Genomic DNA, 19,720 nt, shown 5'->3' on the forward strand with positions numbered 1-19,720 from the left:
ATGATTCAGCACCCCGCGCCACTGAAGTAAAATCTCAACAACTTATTTACACGAGGCCGGTGAAAAAGGCACGAACCCAGGTAAAGGTATTTCCCATTTTCATCTTTTTCGGCCAGAGGGCTCCCTTCCTTCTCCAGCTCTTTTCTGTATCTTTTGATATTCTTCACCATCAGATCCTTCCGGGTCAGCTCATAGTGGTTTGGAAAATGGTTGACTATTTGGTCGTCTGAAAGCCGATATCCAGTTTCGACACTAAAAACATTTCGGATTGTCTGCACACTCATCCTGAAAGAGAAGCGCAGGGGAGACGGGCGTGAAGATGGAAGCTGAGCGTCTGTGTGCACGTGGCATAGTTCCCACTAAAGCCATGGCGAGTGCCGCCTGGAAGAGTGCCCCTCCCAAGCCCTCACCCCTCCCCGCCCTTACCATGCACCCCTCCCACCTCTGCACCCGATGACCCGTAAAACTGGCTGTGACCTGGACCGAGGCAGGGGCTGTTTTGACTCTGTATCCTCAAACGTGCGCTCTCTAGCACGGAGTAGGTGCTTAATCAACGTTGATGAACAAACTAATGACCGAAGGACCCCTTCTAGACTCTGATGCCGAACGCTCATTTACATAATGTTTACACCCAGATTCAGGAGGGCCAGGGACCCTCTGAAACCACAGGGGTTATTTAAGGGCCCAGTACCAGCACCTCATATTCCTGGAGAGATTTCTGGCAGGGCAACTAAAGTGGGGGTTGCCCTACTGAAATGGGGTAGGGGAGCAGCAGAGTTGAAAGAGAACTGGATTCCTTCTAACCTCTAAGAAAGCCACTGTTTCGCTGCTACGCCCCTGTCCCCACCAGCCCCAGAGAGGACAGGGAAGTGTGGGAAGGAAGGGCTGGCACTCTGAGGGTGTCTGGGGCACAAAGCAAAGCGAGCTGTCCCAGGACCCCACTCTGTGGTCCCTGCACACCCACACCCAAGCCACCAATCTTAAAACGACATCTAGAGTAGCAAAGGGGTTTCTTTTGACTGCCTGATCGTTAGGATAAAGGAACTTTTTTTTTTTTCACTTTTTATTATGGAAAACTTACCCATATACAAAAGTAGAGAGAAAAGTGTAATGAACCCCCATTATCCAGACCCAATAATTATCAACATGTAGTCAGTCTTGTTTCATCTATATCCCTACCCATACCTTACATCATCAACTCCCAATTCCCCCAAAACATTTCTGTAAGAACCTCTAAAAGTTAAGAAATACTCCTTTTTATATTATATGATATCTATTGTATATCATTCTTGCAACAAAAAAGAAGTAACAGTAATTCCTGAATATCATCAGTGTTCAAATGTCACCCCTTGCCTGGTAAACACTGTTTAGTTTGTGCAAACAAGGCCAGACCTCTGACTGGTTGTTCTGTCTCTTCTTGTTGTTAGGTGCCATTGAGTCGGTCCCGACTCATAGCAACCCGACGTACAACAGAACGAAACGCTGCTCGGACCTGTGTCTCTTACGCCCTTTTCAGTCCATGCAGCCTTTCTGGAGCAACTGATTTGTTGAAGATACTGGGTCTTTTGCCCTGGAGGGGTTTCCCCAGGTTTCTCGTCTAACATGTTCCTCTGGCCTTTTTATTTCCTATGAATTCGTAGTCAGACTAGCGGTCTGAGGAGACTGTTGGAATTTCTGACACAGCTCCATGTGGCACGCAGTGCTGGGTGTCGCTCTTCTTGGGGGGTCAGTGATTGATGATCGCTGTCCAACAGAAATGTAACGCAAGCCCCAAATGAGAGCAAATGACATATGGAATTGTACATTTTCTAGTAGCTACGTTAAAAAAAAAAAAAAGGTAAAGGAAACAGGTAAAATAATTGATATATTTTATTTAGCCTAATATATCCTAAATATTATTATTTTAACACATTGTTGCTGTTAGTTGGTGTCAAGTTGATTCTGATTCATGGAGACCCCATGCGTTGTTACAGAGGAGAAGTGCTCCGTAGGGTTTTCTTGGCTGTAGTCTTTTTATTTTACTGTTGCACTTTAAGTGAAAGTTTCCAATTGAAGTTAGTCTCTTATACAGAAATTTATACATAGTTATGTGACCCTGATTGCTCTCTCTATACTGTGACAGCACACTCCTCCTTTCCACACCTGATTTCCCGTGTCCATTCGACCAGCTCCTGACCCTCTCTATCTTCTCATCTCACCTCTGGACAGGGGATGCCCATTTAGTCTCATGTATCTACCCGGGCTGAGAAAGACACTCTTCACAAGCATCATTTTACATCCCACAGTCCAGTCTAATCTTGTCTGAAGAGTTGGCCTCAGGAATGGTTTTAGTTCTGGGTTGACAGAGAGCCCAGGGGCCATGCTTTCTGGGGTTCCTCTAGTCTCAACCAGACCATTAAGTCTGGTCTTTTTACTAGAATTTGAGTTCTGCATCCCACTCTTCTCCTGCTCCATCAGGGACTCTCTGTTGTGTTCCCTGTCAGGGAGGTCATTGGTGGTAGCCGGGTACCATCTAGTTCTTCTAGTCTCAGGCTGATGCGGTCTCTGGTTTATGTGGCCCTTTCTGTCTCTTGGGCTAATACCTTCCTTGTGACTTTGGTGTTCTTCATTCTCCTTTACTCTAGGTGGGCTGGGACCAATTGCTGCATCTTAGATGGCCACTCGCTAGTTTTTAAGACCCCAGACGCCACTCACCAAAGTAGGATGCAGAACATTTTCTTAATAAACTTTGTTATGCCAATTGACCTAGAAGTCCTCTGAAACCATAGTCCCCAGACCCCTGCCCCTGCTACTCTGTTCCTTGAAGTGTTTGATTGTACTCAGGAAACTTCTTAGCTTTGGTTTAGTCCAGTTGTGCTGTCTTTCCCTGCAGTGCGTGCTGTCCTTCCGTTCACCTAATTCTTGTCTACTATCTAGTTAGTGAATAACCCTCTCCCTCCCTCCCCACCCTTGTAACCATCAAAGAATGTTTTCTTCTGTGTTTAAACATTTTCCTGAGTTCTTATAATAGTGGTCTTATACAATATTTGTCCTTTTGTGACTAAATTCACTCAGCATAATGGCTTCCAGTTTCCTCCATATTATGTTTCACAGATTCATCGTTGTTCTTTATTATTGCGTAGGATTCTATTGTGTGGATATACCATAATTTGTTTATCCATTCGTCCGTTGATGGGCACCTAGGTTGTTTCCATCCTTCTGCTATTGTGAACAGTGCTGCAGTGAACATGGGTGTGCATACATCCGTTTGTGTGACGGCTCTTATTTCTCTAGGATATATTCCAAGGAGTGGGATTGCTGGATCGTATGGTACTTCTATTTCTAGCTTCTTAAGGAAGCAGCTTGGCTGTAATCTTAACAGCAACAATCTTAATGGAAGCAGATCACCAGGCTTGTCTTCCAAACTGCCAACCTTTAGGTTAGTAGTTGAACGCAAGCTGTGCTACCTAGGGGCCTTTTGCTCATATGCAAGTTCAAGTTGAAGCTGAAGAAAATTAAAACAAGTCAACTCAGCCCAGCCAAACCAATAGACTCACTCAGGCCAACCCATAAACTCATGAGCAATAAAAACGGATGTTGTGTTAAGCCCTTAAGTTTTGTGGTGCTTGTTACACAGCCCTGATGTGGACGGCTAATTGACAGGCTCACCATAACACAGTCAACGACTGTGAGGATGGCGCGGGACCAAGCAGTGTTTCATTCTGTTGTACACAGGGTTGCTATGAGTCAGAGCCGACTCGTTGGCACCTAACAACAACAACGTAGTCACTGTTTTCATGTTCCACGTTCTTTTTAGTTCCCGCCCATAGGCAAGCCATTTTTGCATAGTTCTCATTAGAATACAATTTCATAATACGCTTTTTCTACTACAAATACGGTATGTTGTCCAATTTTACAAATTGCTCTATAATCTTCATCATTATTTTAATGATGGGATCACATTCTACTCAGTTAGTTGCTTCCGATATTTTACTCTAATTTTTTAAGACTTGGTGCTAAAAACAGGAACTCTCAAAATATCAAATATCCAAAGCTACTATACGGTTCAGCTTTTCTCCTCTCTCTCTTTTTGTTAAGAATAGCTCCAAAATGCTTATTTGGCATAAGGGAGGCACTCACCCTCTCCCCAGGCACTGATCACCTACTAACGGTCCGCCAAAGCCATCTCTGAGAGCCTGCAAAGCCGTGGTAGGGGGCTAGGGGACACAAAGGCCGGAAGCAGAAGACACTGTCTCACCTGGCCTTTTCTTTCAGAGCTCTTAGAAAACAGGGCCCCCGATAAACGGCTCCATTCCACCTCTGAAAAGAATACACGCTAGATGCATAGCCATGCACCAGTGCTGAGGTACACACAGTGCTCACCCTGTCTGCAGTCCGCGCTCCTGGAGAGAAACGAGGCTGTGCCTTCAAGCACAGGCAACTTCAACAGCTGCTAGATGCAAAGCAAAGCTCCTTCCTCCACTCTCTCCCGTGACAGAAATGGGTGCCAGTTGCTCTGTGCCCAGCCTGCCCTGGGGACGCTGAGATAAGCCAGGCAAGGTCTTCACCCCAGGAGTTCGCAGTAACGTGTGAAGGGGGGACAGAGGGGAACCGCCATGTCACAGCACACCCAGCGTCTGCCAGGGCACCTGGGCAAAGTCAGCTGGGGCCTGCAGGAGTCCAAGGGGGCTTCCCAGAGCAGGCAGCACGTGTGCTGGTGTGGATGGAGTGTGTCGGCATGCCAGGCACTGCTCCCAGCTCTGTGTACTAGGAACTCACGGAACCTCAGACAACCAGCCAGATGTGCAAGAGGCCGGGTCCTTTGCTAATGGCCACACAGCCAGCCAGCAGAGGAGGCGGGAGGTGAACCCAGGTGTGAGGGTGGCTCCAGGACTGGGCTCTTAAACCCGCGGGGACAGGCCGGGTTCACCATGTGCGTGCATGTGTGTGCGCGTGTGTTGGGAGGGGGTGGGCAGAAAGAACAGCAGGTGTGAGGTGTAGACACGTGAATTTCTCACGAGGGAAACAGCGGAAAGCGAGCAGAAGCCAGGGACCCTCTCCCACGGTGGTGGCAGGGCAAGCGAGTCTGGTCAGAGGGATGTGCGGGTGAAAAAGCCCCGGGGACTCTGATGTGCTCCCCACTCTCCCTGACCCCCAGCACCTCAAAGAATCGCTACAGCGCTCCAGACCCGGGGCTGCAGAGGGCTGTGGAGGTTCCTGCCAGGTGGGACGGCCCGAGGCAGGGAGCCCAGCGCAGAGGCTGCTACTGCCAACCCTGAGGAAGAGAGACAGGCAGGCATGGGTGAGGCCGAGGGAGGAGGAAGGAGCGGGAGGCTGAGGACACAGGCCCTCAGCTGATGAAGGGGGGGCGTGTTCTAAATGACGTCCCGGTTTCTTGCTGGGTGGAGTGTACCCAGAAGTCAACGTCAAAATACTGCTTTTCCTTTCCTAGTCTCACTTGCTTTTTGTGTGTGTTTGTTTTTTTTTAAAATCAGTGCAACCAGCACCCTCAACAAAAGGAAGCCCCAGACCCTCTTCCTGCCTTCTCCTCCCCTCCGCAAGGAAAATCCATAGGGGAATCCAACTTCTCGGACTCCTGGGGCTTCCCTGCGGCTCTAGGCAATCGGCCCCGACTGGACGAAATCTCATTGGAAAGGGAGATGAGGCTCGAGGTTTCTCACCTAGATTTCCCGCGGAATTAACTCCACTTGATATGGGGAACCGTCCTTGGACTTCACATCCCAGGCCGATAGGCAGCGAGGGCGGAATGCCCCACAGCGCGTGCGCACACGTGGCTTCATCTCCACGTGCTCAGAAACTGCTCGGGTGGAAAACGAGGCCGAGAGAGTACTCTGGATGCCAAGACACCCTCTGAAAACGGAATGCTTCACAGGCTGCAGTCTGTGTTCCTGGCAGGACAACCCAACCCTGCTTTTTACACTCACCAGTAAAAATTCCAATCCTCGTTTTCTGTCACTTGAATCCATCCTCTCTTTTCGAAGTTATTTATCAACACCGACTTCTCGATATCGGTGACCCACTTTACTTTTCCTGCCATGATCCTGAAAGAGATCAGGTTATTAGAACTACAAAACGTCAACCCACTGACTTCCCCTCCAACCAAAGGGACCCTTTCAACACCACACAAAACAAGCTCGGACCCGCCACCCCAAGCTCCAGCTTGCCCAGCAGTGGTTCTTAACCAGGGCTGTGTCCCCCAGGGGACACTGGGCAATGTCCAGAGACATTATGGTTGTGACAACAGGTGGGAAGGGTGCCACGGGCACCTAGTGGGTAGAGGCCAGGGATGCTGCGGAACACCCTACAATGCACAGAAGAGCCTCCACAGAACAAAATGATCTGGCCCCAAATAGCACTAGTGCTACTTTTGAGAACCCTGGTCTAGCCCGAGAAAGACAGCTATTAACTAATTACCAACTAATTTTCTATCACAACTGTGGCAAGGACCACGAAGGCAGGGCACACGGGGCTCTGAGAAGGGGGTAGGAGCTTGGGATGCGGTCAGGGTGGCCGGGGAAGGCTGCCCTGAGGAGGTGACCCTTGGGATGGCGTCTGGTGGGTGGCAGTCAGTATGCCTGTCCTAATCGGAGCACCACCATCCACCTGTCCTCGAGTGCTGCCTACTTTCTTGCCCCCTCTCCCCCTACTCCAATTCACTCTCCACACCTGTGGAGGAGCTTTGTGTCCACCTGAACATGTTCCTCCCCTGCTCAATAGGCCCCACGGCTCCCTAGTGCTGTTAAAAAAAGCAGCTTTGTGAGGACCTCTTCTCCAGGTGTAGCTGCTGCCACCTTCTCCCCTTCACACCATTATTCACACCTGGGCTTCTCGCCCACCCCAGGGCCTTGGCACATGCTGGCCACCTCTCCACCTGCAGCACCCTCCCCTGGCTCTGCCTGGCTAGGCTCCCTTCTCCCATCTGCAGCATAAATGCCTCTTCCTCCATGAAGCCCCCCCCCCAAATGGCGGCTCTGTATTTAATATCTGCCACCCCTGCTAGCGGTCGGGGAGCTGGCTTTATCATTAGCTGCTTCCACCCAGGGCCTGGCACCGTGACTGGCACGTGGTGGGCACTCAGCACAGACTGACTGGCTATGCCCCTCGCCCGTCGGCAGCGCTGTGTGACTCAGTGGCGTCTTCACCATGCTAGCCCTCAGTTTCCTCCTTTGAAAAGTCTGGTTTTATGGGATCAAGTTGACAACAGCGACCTGAAAGGTTATACAGGAAACTTGGGGGGCAGTGAGTTTATGTTAATGGGAGGAACAACTCAGAAAAGGAGGGTGAGAACGGTTGTGCAACTCAAAGAATGTAATCGATGTCACTGAATTGTAGGTAGAAACTGCTGAATTGGTGTATTTTGTTGTGTATGTTCTCAACAAAAACAACAAAATAAAAATATATATTAAAAAAAAAGAAGGATTAGAATGGTTGCACAATGTAATCAATATCACTGAATTGTACACATACACGTTTTGCTGTATATACTCTCAACAAAGTAAATAAAAATTTAAAAAAAAAAAAAAAAGAAAAGGCTGGTTTTCAGGTCGTGCTCTGGGCAGCCCCACGAGCTGCAGGCTGGGGCAGGATTCCAGGCTCCCCTCTGTCCCACCTCGGGCAACCGGAGGCTGGGCTGGTTCACAGCTCCGTGTACCATCTCATCTGGGGAAGAGGCTCTGCAGCGGCACCAGGCCAGACGCCAAGGGCCTCGGCGGGCTCTGAGGGCCTTTTAGAGCGGATGCGTCTCCTCTGTGGACTTGCAGTAGCTTCACTTTGGGGACAATTGATGAGACACAAAAAGCACAGGAAGTGGAGATGGGGACCCGCTACACCTGGCCTCAGGAGAGGGAGGTGAGGTGGGCAAACGAGGGTGCCCTGTAACAGCACTGCCAGCACTCAAGGGGCTCCCACACTTGTGATCTGCCCCCACAACCCCCCGGCAAGGGTGGAGCATCACTGAGGTCTGACCGTGATAAAGAGCACAGGCTCCAGAGCCTGGGTTTAAGGCCCAGCTCCACCACTCACTAGCTGTGTGACTGTGGCAAGTTACTTAACCTCTCTGAACCTCCATTTCCTCATTTGTCAAATAGGAATAAAACCAGTTGCCATTAAGTCAATTCTGACTAATGGCAACCCCATGTGTGTCAGAACTGTGCTCCACAGGGTTTTCAATGGCTCAATGTTTGGAAGTAGGTTACCAGGCCTTTCTCCCAAGGCAACCCTAAGTGGACTCAAACTGCCAACCCTTCAGTTAGCAGCCAAGTGCATTAACCATTTGTACCACCCAAGGACTCCAAAATATGGACAGTGAGGATTAAACGTAAAGCACAGAGAGCAACCTGGCACGTAGAAAGCACTTAAGAGTACTGGCTATTATTATCGTCCTCATCCCCATTTTGTGGATGAAGAAGTTGAGGCTCAGAGGTTAAGAGCTTGTGTATAAACCAGACTCAAGGAAGGCATGGCATCCTGATTCAAATCCAGGATAATCCGACTCCAAAGTGCCCCCTCTTCCACACAGCCCATTGCTTTTCATCTGCAAACCTGGCCTTCAACAGGATGGTGACAATACATGGCTCACAGGGTCAATGCCAGGAACGGATGAAACTGCTCTCTGCAAACTCCTAAGGTGCCATATAAACACCTGTGGTTGTCAGATGATCAGCTGTGATGCACGTGGAGAAGAAAGTCCGCAGACACTGCACCAAATGGTGGCAAAAGGCACCGTGGTGGCAGGACCCTCACGTGCTGGGAACTCACATCCCAGAATACCAGTAAATCCTGGATGTGCACACACACTCACACACAGCATCACGTCAAAGCCAGCTGCTGAGGGAGTGTGACTTTTTCACCATTTGCTTTCAGCCTCCGCAGCCCCAAATCCCTGACAATCCTGTTTGCGTCCTGCCCCCTAGAGTCCAACTGCAGAATCAGGCTTTCAGGTGAGACTCATCCTCCTCAGCCAGGCAGCGCCCACACCACGACCCTCCCCGGCTGCCTGCTTCACACCACACTTAAAGCATCCATCTTACTGGTGACCTTGGACCACTCACCTATGTCCACCTAGAGATGACAGCAAAGAATACAGTAAACCTTTAACATAATAAAGACAGTACATCATATTTATGCAGGGCTCGACAATAATAAACTGCTTCTGTGCATAGGTGCATATGATCCCCAAACCCAGTAAGGCAGATTGGCAGATTTGCTCATCTTTTTTTTTTTTAGCAATGTTGCTGTTGGCTGCCGCTGCACTGGCCATGATGTTGTTGCGTTGGCGGCCCCACGTATTTGTTAGAGTAGAACTGCTCCACAGGATTTTCTGGGCTGTAATCTTTACGGAAACAGATTGGCAGGCCTATCTTCCACAGAGTCGCTGGGTGGGTTCCAACCTCCAACCTTTACATCAGCGCCACCCAGGCTCCTTCTCATCCACATTTCACTGAGCAGGAAACTGAGCCAAAACCAAACCCGCTGCCATCAAGTTGATTCTGACTCATAGCGACCCTACGGGACAGAGTAGAACGGCCCCATAGGGTTTCCAAGGAACACCTGGTGGATTCAAACTGCTGACCTTTGGTTAGCAGCCGTAGCTCTTAACCACTGCACCACCAGGGTTTCCGAAATGGAGCCTCAGAGAAGGTAAACGGCTGAGCCAAGACTATGAGGTTTGTTGTTTGTACGCACAGTACTCTACTCCAAAACCATCCTTACGAGACCAGAAGGCCCACGTTCACTCCAAAGCAAAGATGAGAAGATAAGGCGGCGAGGAAATGAGTACTGGAAATGGAACAACCAGAACATCCGCAATTAAAGAGGATGTTGACACACTCTGAAAAACGTAACTAATGTCTCTGAACAACTGGTATAGAAACGGTCAAATGGGAACCTAATTTACTATGTCAACTTTCACCAAAAACAATAAAATATTATTAAAAAAAAAAAAAAAAGGACCGTAGGTTTTCTTCCTGATGCTCTCCCCCCAGTACACTGTCGTGTGGTAAACCGTCACTGACGGGTAACGCTTCGGGCTCTACCTACCATCAGTACTTATGGAGCCAAGAGGAACGTCCAATTTCTCTTCAGCTTCACTGACTCTTGCCTCCGTTTCTTACCTAAAATGAAATGAATACCCAGATGAAGTGTACATAGCACAGAATCCAAAGACACTGACAATTTCACGAACGCAGCAAAACCGTAAGAGTAACCAGAATGTTCCGCGGATGCCGTCTTCTGTTTAACAAGTGCACACCAGAAAACTCGTAGAACATTCTCTTGTTGTGACAAAGAGCTCTGAGTTACATGACTTATTGGCTCCAGCCACCATCTCACCCCTTCATTTCACGTCCCCTACCTGCAGCTCCACGCACAGCACACACTGACCCTTTCCTGCCCCTGAGCCTTGGCTCCTCTTCTCTCCACCTGGAGCCGCCTTTCTCGTTCCTTCTCGCCATCCTGTCAATCACACAGGCTCAGTTCATTAGCACTCCTCCATAGAGTTCTGCTAACTGCCTTTGGCTGAATCGACTATGCCCTTCTGCGAAGCCCTCTGCCTACTGCCCCACCATCATCTCTGCTGGCATTCAGAACCTCCGACCTTGCATGGGCTCTTTTTTTGTTTTTTTAATTTTCTGTTGTTGAAAATATACACAAGCAGAACACACACCAATTCAACAATTCCTACATGGACAATTAAGTAACACGGATTACATTCTATGAGTTGTACAACCATTCTCACCCTCCTTTTCTGAGTTGTTCCTCTGCCATTAACATGAACTCTCTGCCCCCTAAGGTTCCTATCTAATCTTTCAAGTTGTTATTGTCTCTTTGATCCCCTGTAGATACTTCTTAAAAGAGGATAATGCTCAAGGCAGACATTTTTTATCTACTTAAGCTAAACTACTGTTTGGTTTATAAGAAGACTTCAGGGAATATTTTTGGATTAAGTTTTAAAGATTATCTCAGGGCAATAGTTTCAGGAGTTCATCCAGCCCCCTTGGCTCCAGAAAGTCTGGAGTCTATGACAATTTGAAATCCTCTACTGCTCTTCCCCCCTTTTGATCAGGATTCTTCTACAGAATCTTTGAGCAAAATGTTCAGTAACGGTAGCCAGGCACCATCCAGTTCTTCTGGTCTCGTGACAAAGGAGGCAGTTGTTCATGGAGTCAATTAGCCACATATTCCAATTCTTCCTCCTATTCCTGACTCTCCTTCCTCCGCTGTTGCTCCACATGAATAGAGACCAATTGTCATGCCTTGGATGGCCAGCTACAAGCTTTTAAGACCCCAGGCACTACACAATAAACGGGGAGGTAAAACAGAAGCACTGAACATGTTGTTAGGCCAATTAAGTGGGATGTCCCATGAAACCATGACCCTAAACCTCCAAACCAAGGAACCAAATCCCATGAGGTTTCTGGTTGTCCATAAGCAGCCTCAGCAGCTGCTCTTGTTTGTCGTTGTTGTAAATACTTGCATGAGTTCTTTATGTGCAAACACTCCTTCTATAAAATGTATGAGGATGAGGACTCTCATCCCATCAGTTTCCCTCTCGTTCCAGTGATTTGTTCTAGCTGTAAGTGGGGCATCTACATCAAAGCTCAAGTCCACCTCACCCAGCCCATCCTCCCCAGCACTTGGTCCGTGGCATGACAGTCACACCATGGGCATTCACTGGACAAGGGTGGGATGGACAAGTCACAAGGTCAGACCTGGGAACCCAACTCTTCACCTTCAGCAGTCACTCCCGAGATGTTACAAAGGCTTCCCAGAGGGTAAATGCAGGGGGAAGAAGAACGAGAAATGCATTCCCACGAAGACTTTTAAATACATATATGGGAGACAGGGCACATGTAAAATGCTGAGTGAAAAGACAGGTAGCTATTTCTGGTTTAAAAAAAAGGAAGGAAGAAATACACTAAGGCTGCCTCCCACAGCTACAGAAATGAGTCAAGCCAGTGTGGGAACCGCCCTCCAGAACCAATGACAAGGTGGCCTTGAGCAGAGCTCCGTCCACACCTGAAGCATGAAGACCTGGATCACTTGCAGCACTGACATGTCTAAGCCATGGTCGCTGGAAAATTTTCTCAGTGTCTCAGCAGCCCCCATTAAACAAAAACAGGGAGGAAGCATCAGCTCCCTCACAGAGCTGCTGGGCTATAGTGCAGGGATGCAGGGCCTGGCACACAGTGGGTACTCTGAAAAGCTAACTGGTTTTCAAACAAGCACATCAGGCAGAAAGAGCTTTGTTGCAGACTTCTCTGATTCAACTCCACACACTCCTCCCATCCCAGCCCTACTTACAACTGACACAGCCAGTCCTCGCGGAGTAATTACACACTGATTTTATCACTAAAGGGAGAAAGATGTGGCAGTCTGCGTCTGTAAAGATTACAGCCTTGGAAACCCTGTGGGGGAGTTCTACTCTGTCCAACAGGGTCGCTATGAGTCGGAATCGACTTGACGGCAACGGGTTTAGTGTGGTTTTGGATTTATCGCTAACAGCAATAACGAACACACGGGTCGCTATGAGTTGGAATCGACTTGATGGGCACACAACCAGCACCGCCAACACGCACTAAGCACTAGCAAGTGTCAGGCGCTGGGGTGGGCAGTTCATGCGTTTCATTCTCAAAAGCTCCCACGATGTCATGGGCAGGAAGTCTCCCCATTTTACAGATGAGGAAAGTGGGGCTCAGTGACAGCCGGAGTAGAGACTGCAACCTATTGACAATGTACCCTGCCTCCCTCCCACAGAGTGACACTGTCAGTATACACGTGTGTCACACGTCACAGGGGAGTGGGGTGACTGACCTCTGTACCCCAGCACCCAGCCAGGGCCAGGAACGGCAAAGGGGCTTGGAAATCGTCTGTAAAATAGATGAACATACCGTGGCCAATCCCACAGTACAGAAGACTGGACTGACCCTTCCCAGCCCTACTTTATGGATGAGGAAATACCATGCCCTTTTTCGAAGTAACTAAATAAATACCTGATACTAGACTGCCTTATTGTCACTTCCTCCTAAATCAGAAGGAAAAAAAGTGAGGTCAAGGGTACTGCGTAATGAACGTGACATGTTACATCTCTACTGGCTCACGTGAACGCATGCATCTGAATAGTGAGCCACCTTCACGACCCAGCATCATAAAAACCTAACCTGGAAAAACAGTGACGCGGTCAGCATCATGCTCAGCACAGCTGGAGATGGTCACTGGGGCTGTCCTCAGCTGAGGTTTGTCAGCCACAGAAAGCCATCCTGAAACCGGACAGTTGTTATTGTCAGAACACAACCTGAGTCCCACTCCTGGGCAAGTAGGTTAAAAAAAAAAACAACAAAGCAGTTGCTGTCAAGTCAACACCAATTCACGGCGACCCCATGTCTGTCAAAGTAGAACTGTGCTCCATAGGGTTTCCAGTGGCTGATATTTCAAAGCAGCTCACCAGGCCTTTCTTCCAAGGCACATTTGGGAGGATTCAAACCCCTAACCTTTCCATTAGTAGCTGAGCACTTTTATAAGCCTGAGAACAACTTTTCACATGGGTGGCCTAGGCATCTGGGCCCTTGGCATTCTAGCTTTTCACCCACTCACTCATCACCCGACAGCCACCCCTCTGTGAGAGGCCCACACAAGAAGACACAGAGCTGACACAGAGGAAGACAAGGTCCTCCACAGGACGGCCCAGACCAACGTGAGGGAAAAGACACCTTCAGCTTCAGCAAGCTAAAGCCTCGGTGACAAAGTGCTCTCACAACAGAACAAACGCCAACCGTGGCCCTGAGGAAGAAGTGACTATTAATTCAATCCAGCAGCAAATCCAGAAGATTCCAAAGCCATCCATGTCTCTCCAAGCTTTCCAGCTACCACCTCATCCAGCGCCCCTTCCCGCTCTCCTAGATGACGCAGCTGTCCCAACTGGCTTCCCTGCTGCCTCCTCGTCCCACGGCAACCCACCCTCCCCAGGACCATACTCATCTTTTTAAACACAAAAATCAAATCATGTCACTCAGCTCAAAACTCTCTGGTAGCTTTCCACCGCACTCAGGAAAACACCAGCAGTCTATCCATAATCTACAAGGCCCGCCCTGTGTGATCTGGCCCCCACACCTCTCGGGCCTTGTCGCCCACCACCTTCTCCACCCGCCACCCCTCTCCAGCCTTGGCCGGCTCCTCACACCCACCAGCCATGTCCTGTCAGGCTCTGCTCCTCCCCCAGACTTGCCCCTGCTCAGCACGCAGGTCCCAGTCCAAAAGTCCCCTCCTCAGAATGGCTTTCCCTGACCACCCACTCTCAATCGCTCCCCACTCGCCCACACCGTCACTCTACTTTCTCTGTGGCCCTCCTGCTGGATACAATATACTGGCACTGCTGAAAGTATGGCCATGGACCAGAAGCCCTGGCACCTCTGGAGCTTGTTAGAAACACAAATTCCAGAACCTTTCCCCAATACCCTGAATCAGATGCTCTGGGAGTGGGGCCCAGGACTCTGAGTTTGACCACGCTCTCCAGTGGTTCCTGAGGTATGCTCGGGTTTGAGACTGGTCTAGTTCCTCTCTTTGGTCTCTTGGTGATGGCACAGACATGTAAGCTCCATCAGAGGAATGTTGTGCTGTTGTTGGGTGCCGTTGAGTCGATTCCAACTCATAGCAACCCCATATGACAGAGTAGAAATGCCCCATAGGGTTGTAATCTTTACCGGAACAGACTTCCAGGTCTTTCTCCTGTGGAGCCGCTGGGTGGGTTTGAACTGCCAACCTTTCAGTTAGCAGCTGAGCAGTTAACCATTACGCCACCAGGGCTCCTTCAGAGAGGAATATCCCACCTTATCTCTGGTGACTCCCACACCTAGAATAGTGTCTATCGATAGCAGGCACTCTAATAAACAGTTCATGAACGAACAAAAATAAATGAACTCCCTCCACGCACGCTCAAGTAAGTGTCGTGTGTGCCACTGAATTAGGCACAGCCCACGGCCGACAGGAGCTGCCAGGGCTGCAGGGAGAGATGCAAACAACCAACCATGAAGACTTCCACAGCTTTCCCAGGCATGAAGCACGAGCCTGGGGGTCCAGCTGATTTCCATGGAGTGTGGCGGCATCACCAGGAATATTTGTTGCCTGTCGGAACAGACGCCTGCCAAGACGCCTTTCCCTTCCTGTGTCTCTTACTACTCTCACACAACAGCCAGGCCAGCCTTTTGGGAGAAACACAAGCAGGGAGAGGAACTTACATTCATAAGAATCATTTTTGCTCTCCTGGGTCCAGCCACCAGGAAGCAGGGACCCGTTTCTGCCCTCCCCCCGCCCAATCCCCGCGACACCAGACACTTTGATCACTAATGAAGTTTCAAGCTAGGTCTAGGGCACCTGGATTCTCGTCCAGCTAGTTTTCTTTGAACAAAAAAAGGGGAGCCATCTTTAAAGATAAGAATAAATAATAACGTAAACGACGATGTCACCTTGGAGTTTGTTTGCAGGCGACATTGACTGTCCATCTCCACACCCCACTAGGTGACAGTGCCAGGCTCCAGGGCTGCTGACCAGTGTCTGTAACTTCTGGCAGGCAGAGCAGGACCGGTCTTCTTGGCACTGCCACAAGCCAGCACTGTAAACGTGCTCAGTAAATGTCTCCCGAACAAAGCAGTCACTTTGCAAACCCACACAAAGTTTACAATGATAAGATACTTTCAGGTCTAGCGTTAATCCCCTGCAATGCCCAGCTACTCTACAGAGTGAATGACAACCACGACCACCACCATCACACTGTGATTAACCGATGAGGACACCAGTTACCAGTTAACTGTCTCATCAATTCTGACTCATGGCGACCCTGTGTGTGTCCGAGTAGAACTGTGCTCCACAGGGTTTTCAATGGCTGATTTATGGGAAGTAGATCTCCAGGCCTTTCTTCCGAGGCGCCTCAGGTGGACTCCAGCCTCCAACCTCTCTCTCTGTTAGCAGTCAAGCGTGTGAATCGTTCGCACTACCCAGGGACTTGGAGGGGAAAACAGAGAGGAGAAAATGCCTTGGTCACAGACGCCCAGAAGGAAGCAGAGAATTACAAGGAGCAAGCAGAGCGGGGATCACAAGTCTCCACTCTCCTGCCCAGAGCTCTCGCCACAGGTGCACTGCGCCCTGAAAAAGACACCGAGAGAAACAATACAAACTGTAAACGAACGGGCAAAGTCCAGCACAATGAAATTCTGAGAAAACCGAAAATAATAGTAATAACGATAATGCAATTACAATAATCGGGCAGCACAAGGTAAGTTATGGGAACGTGAAAGAGGAACAGGAGACAATGGTCAGCGCAGGCTTCCGGGAAGGCGCCGATCGCCCAGCAGCCCCTAAACTACACGGTCGCGGCCGCATAGACACAACGCCTCCATCGCTCACGCATGCGCACTCGCGCGCTCACCGCCCTCAGGCACGGCCACACCCTCGATTACTGGGAGGCGGCGGCCTCGGACGCGGCGGCCTCACCTGTGGCTCCGAGCGCGGAGGGAAGTCGAGGAGGGTGAAGGAGCGCCACCCGCACCTCGTCCCGGCGCTCACCTGGAGACTATGCCGCTCCCTGGCGGACCGGCCCGCCAAGCGCGCTTTCTACTTCCGGGGCGGCACCATAGCAACCGAAGCCGCGGCCGCCGGCGCCGCTACTGCTTCCAGGGTCAGCTTTTCTGGGCACGTCTCTTCGCCCCCGAGGCTGGACCTCGGCTCTTCCGGGATATACGTCCTTGGGATTGCTGCACGGTTCGCCCTCCAGCCTGGCAAGCATCAGAGCCTAGAAAGTAGGCTGAGAAGGGTTTGGGATGCAGGATAAGTGGCAGTCAGCGCGGTGGGATATAAGGGCCCTGGGTCCAGTAGGCTGTTAACCCTCTGTGCCCCGCGACTGCTCGGTTTCCTCATCTATAAAATTGGGGCTGGTCACAGCGCCTACCTCGGAGAGTTGTGAGGATAACCTTATATGATGCGCTTCGCATGTAGTAATAAATAAATAGACCACTGAAAGGTCAACTCTTTTGTGAAGTGTGTCCTGACTCTGGGGAAGGACTATTTCCTAAAAATATACGTCGGAAATCCCTTCTGTTATGAAGAGGCAGCCTGGCCCAGTGAGGAACTTAAAACTGAAATCTATCCTAAGTCTAATCCCAGCTCCAAAATTGACCATCAAGTCACTTCACTTCTTAGAGCCTCGGTTTCCTTGCCTGTAAATTGGGGATTACAACACTGACGGAAGGCTTGTTGGGAAGATTGATGCAAATATATGTATGGTGCTTGACATAGTACATAACCCGTTGCCACCGAGTCAATTTTAACTCATGGCAACCACCTGTTACGGAGCAGAACGTAACGATTAATCTTTAGGGAAGCAGATCACCAGGCCTTTCTTCTGCAGCACCTATAGGTGGGTTTGAACCACCAATCTTTCAGTTAGTAGTCGAGAGCAAACCATTTGTGCCACGCAGGGACCTTAACTTAGCACATAGTAGTTGTTCAGATGCTTGCTGAATAAAAAAGCATGTAATCCACACATCTCCTGGCTATCAAAGTGCACTTCAGAGGCAGCATGAAAGAGGAGAAAGGACAGCATTGAATCCCTGCTCTGCTACGTTCTAGCTGTCTGGGCTTGGGCAAATCTCAGCCTCTTTATTATAATTTCTTCATCTGTGAAACAGGACTAAGGCTCTCCATCTCTCAGGGGAGTGAAAAGATTTTTTTAAAGTACTGATGAGTAGCACCTGGGAAGTGTTTAATGTGTTTTTACCACTACCTTCTCCCCTCCAGGCAACATGCACAACCATTCCACAGACTGTTACCACCAGCACCCAAAATACGAGAAGGTACTGATACAGACCGTGGAAGGAGTCAGCTTCACAAACTTGAAAACCAAACTCGTTGCTGTCGAGTCGACCCTATAGGACAGAGTAAAACTGCCCCATAGGGTTTCCAAGGAGTGGCTGGTGGATTTGAACTGCCCACCTTTTGGTTAGCAGCCAGTGATTAACCACTGTGCCACCAGGGCTATGTGGTCTGCTCCAACATCGTAAGGAAGAACAAATAGTAGGAAAAGCTGTGGCCAGTGTGAAGAATTAACTGGGAGCTAGGTAGTTCCAACAGGAAAAAACAGGACACTAACAGACTGACTCTCATTACAAGTATAATCTTGTAGATCTTCTAGTGAAAAAAAAAAGAAACAAAAACAAGTCTTCAATGGCTCCCCATGGCCATGAAGATAACATCCAGATTCCTTAATGTGTTTTTAGTTTTAATGTAGTTAAATCTGTTAACCTTTTCCGGCATAGCCTCTCAGTTCTTTCATGCCTAGAAAGACCTATCTTCATCACAGGATATAAAAATATAACTTATGAAGGGCCAAAAATATATGAATATATATGAAAATATATGAAGGCCAAAAAATGATAAACCAAAAGTATTAGCATCCTATATGACAAAGCATTGTCGTTAGGGGGTTGTTGTTGGGAGGGTTGTTGTTGGGGGTGTGGTTGCTGAGGGCTGTTGTTATTCTTGGGGGTTGGGGGGTTGTTGTTTGCCACTGAGTCAATTCCAATTCCTAGTGACCCCATGTGACAGTAGAACTGCTCCATAGGGTTTTCTTGGCTGTAAGCAGATTGCCAGGTCTTTTTCCTGCAGAGCCACTAGGTGGGTTCAAACTGCTAAACTTTTGGTTAGCAGGCGAGCACTTAACAGTGTCAAAAAACAATAGCCACCATATACAAAGCACTCCCATAGATCAATAAGAAAACAAAGCAACTCAACACAAAAACTGGCAGAAGATACGGAAAGACAAATTCCAGAAGAAGAATAAAAAGGTAAACAAGTGGAAAGATTCTTGAATCACTGATAATGAGATTTAAAAGATTTTAATGAGGGATTTTTCACTGATTTCATTGGTAAAAAATTAAAAGATAATTATATCTAATGTTAACTATCTTTTCATTTTTTACCAATAAAATCAGCGGAAGAATCCCTCATTAATTTTTTAAATTTCAATAATTATCAGTGATTTGGGAGCCCTAGTGGTGCAGTGATTAAGAACTATGGGTGCTAACCAAAAGGTAGGCAGTTTGAATCCACCAGCCACTTCTTGGAAACTCTATGGGGCAGTTCTACTCTGTCCTATTAGGTCACTATGAGTGGAATCGACTCAACAGCACTGAGAGTTTTATATCCAATGTTAAACAGGATGTGGGAAAAAAGGCGCTCACATGCACTGTTGATAGGAATGAATATTAGTATAGCTTTTAGAAGGCTGGCGGTTTTGACTAGTTTCTTGTTTAAAATGTTTAAAGCATCTGAGGAGACTGGCAAGTTCTAGATGGTTAGTGATTTAAAAAAACCCATTGCTGTCAAGTCAATTCCAACTCATAGTGACCTTATAGGACAGAGTGGAACTGCCCCATAGGATTCCCAAGGAGCAGCTGGTGGATTTGAACTGTCGACCTTTTGGTTAGCAGCCGTTCTCTTAACCACTGTCCAGGGCTCCAACTAACGGTGGATTAGGGACAGACATCTCGCCTTCCATGCAGGAGACCCAAGTTTGATCCCCCGCCAGTGCACCTCAGGCACAGCCACCACCCTTCTGTCAGTGGAGGCTTGCGTCTTGCTATGATGCTGAAGTTTTAGTGGAGCTTTCAGACTAAGATGGACTAGGAAGAAAGGCCTGGTGATCTAGTTCCAAAAAAAAAAAAATCCTATGATC

The 19,720-nt window shown here is 48.8% G+C and overlaps 1 protein-coding gene across 5 annotated transcripts in view; it reads right to left on the reverse strand.

Annotated features, from left to right (window-relative positions):
• TTLL1 (TTL family tubulin polyglutamylase complex subunit L1) overlaps positions 1-16,592 on the reverse strand; it is a 37,676-nt gene extending 21,084 nt beyond the window's left edge. For 2 of the 5 annotated variants that reach the window (XM_023734600.1, XM_023734598.1), the window contains exons 1-4: positions 15,459-16,154; positions 10,039-10,112; positions 5,925-6,041; positions 77-285 (exon numbers count right to left, since the gene is read on the reverse strand). In XM_023734600.1, coding sequence (XP_023590368.1) covers positions 77-285; positions 5,925-6,037 — 322 coding nt within the window. In that variant the 5' untranslated portion in view covers positions 6,038-6,041; positions 10,039-10,112; positions 15,459-16,154. Of the gene's footprint in view, positions 1-76; positions 286-4,362; positions 4,533-5,924; positions 6,042-10,038; positions 10,256-15,458; positions 16,155-16,482 lie in introns of those variants that run through there. The other 3 variants (XM_023734599.1, XM_004379991.2, XM_023734601.1) reach the window with 3 other exon arrangements.
• Between the last annotated feature and the right edge of the window lie 3,128 nt (positions 16,593-19,720).

This window comes from Trichechus manatus, unplaced genomic scaffold (genome assembly GCF_000243295.1).
Source record: "Trichechus manatus latirostris isolate Lorelei unplaced genomic scaffold, TriManLat1.0 scaffold00069, whole genome shotgun sequence".
NCBI classification, from domain to species: Eukaryota; Metazoa; Chordata; class Mammalia; order Sirenia; family Trichechidae; genus Trichechus; species Trichechus manatus.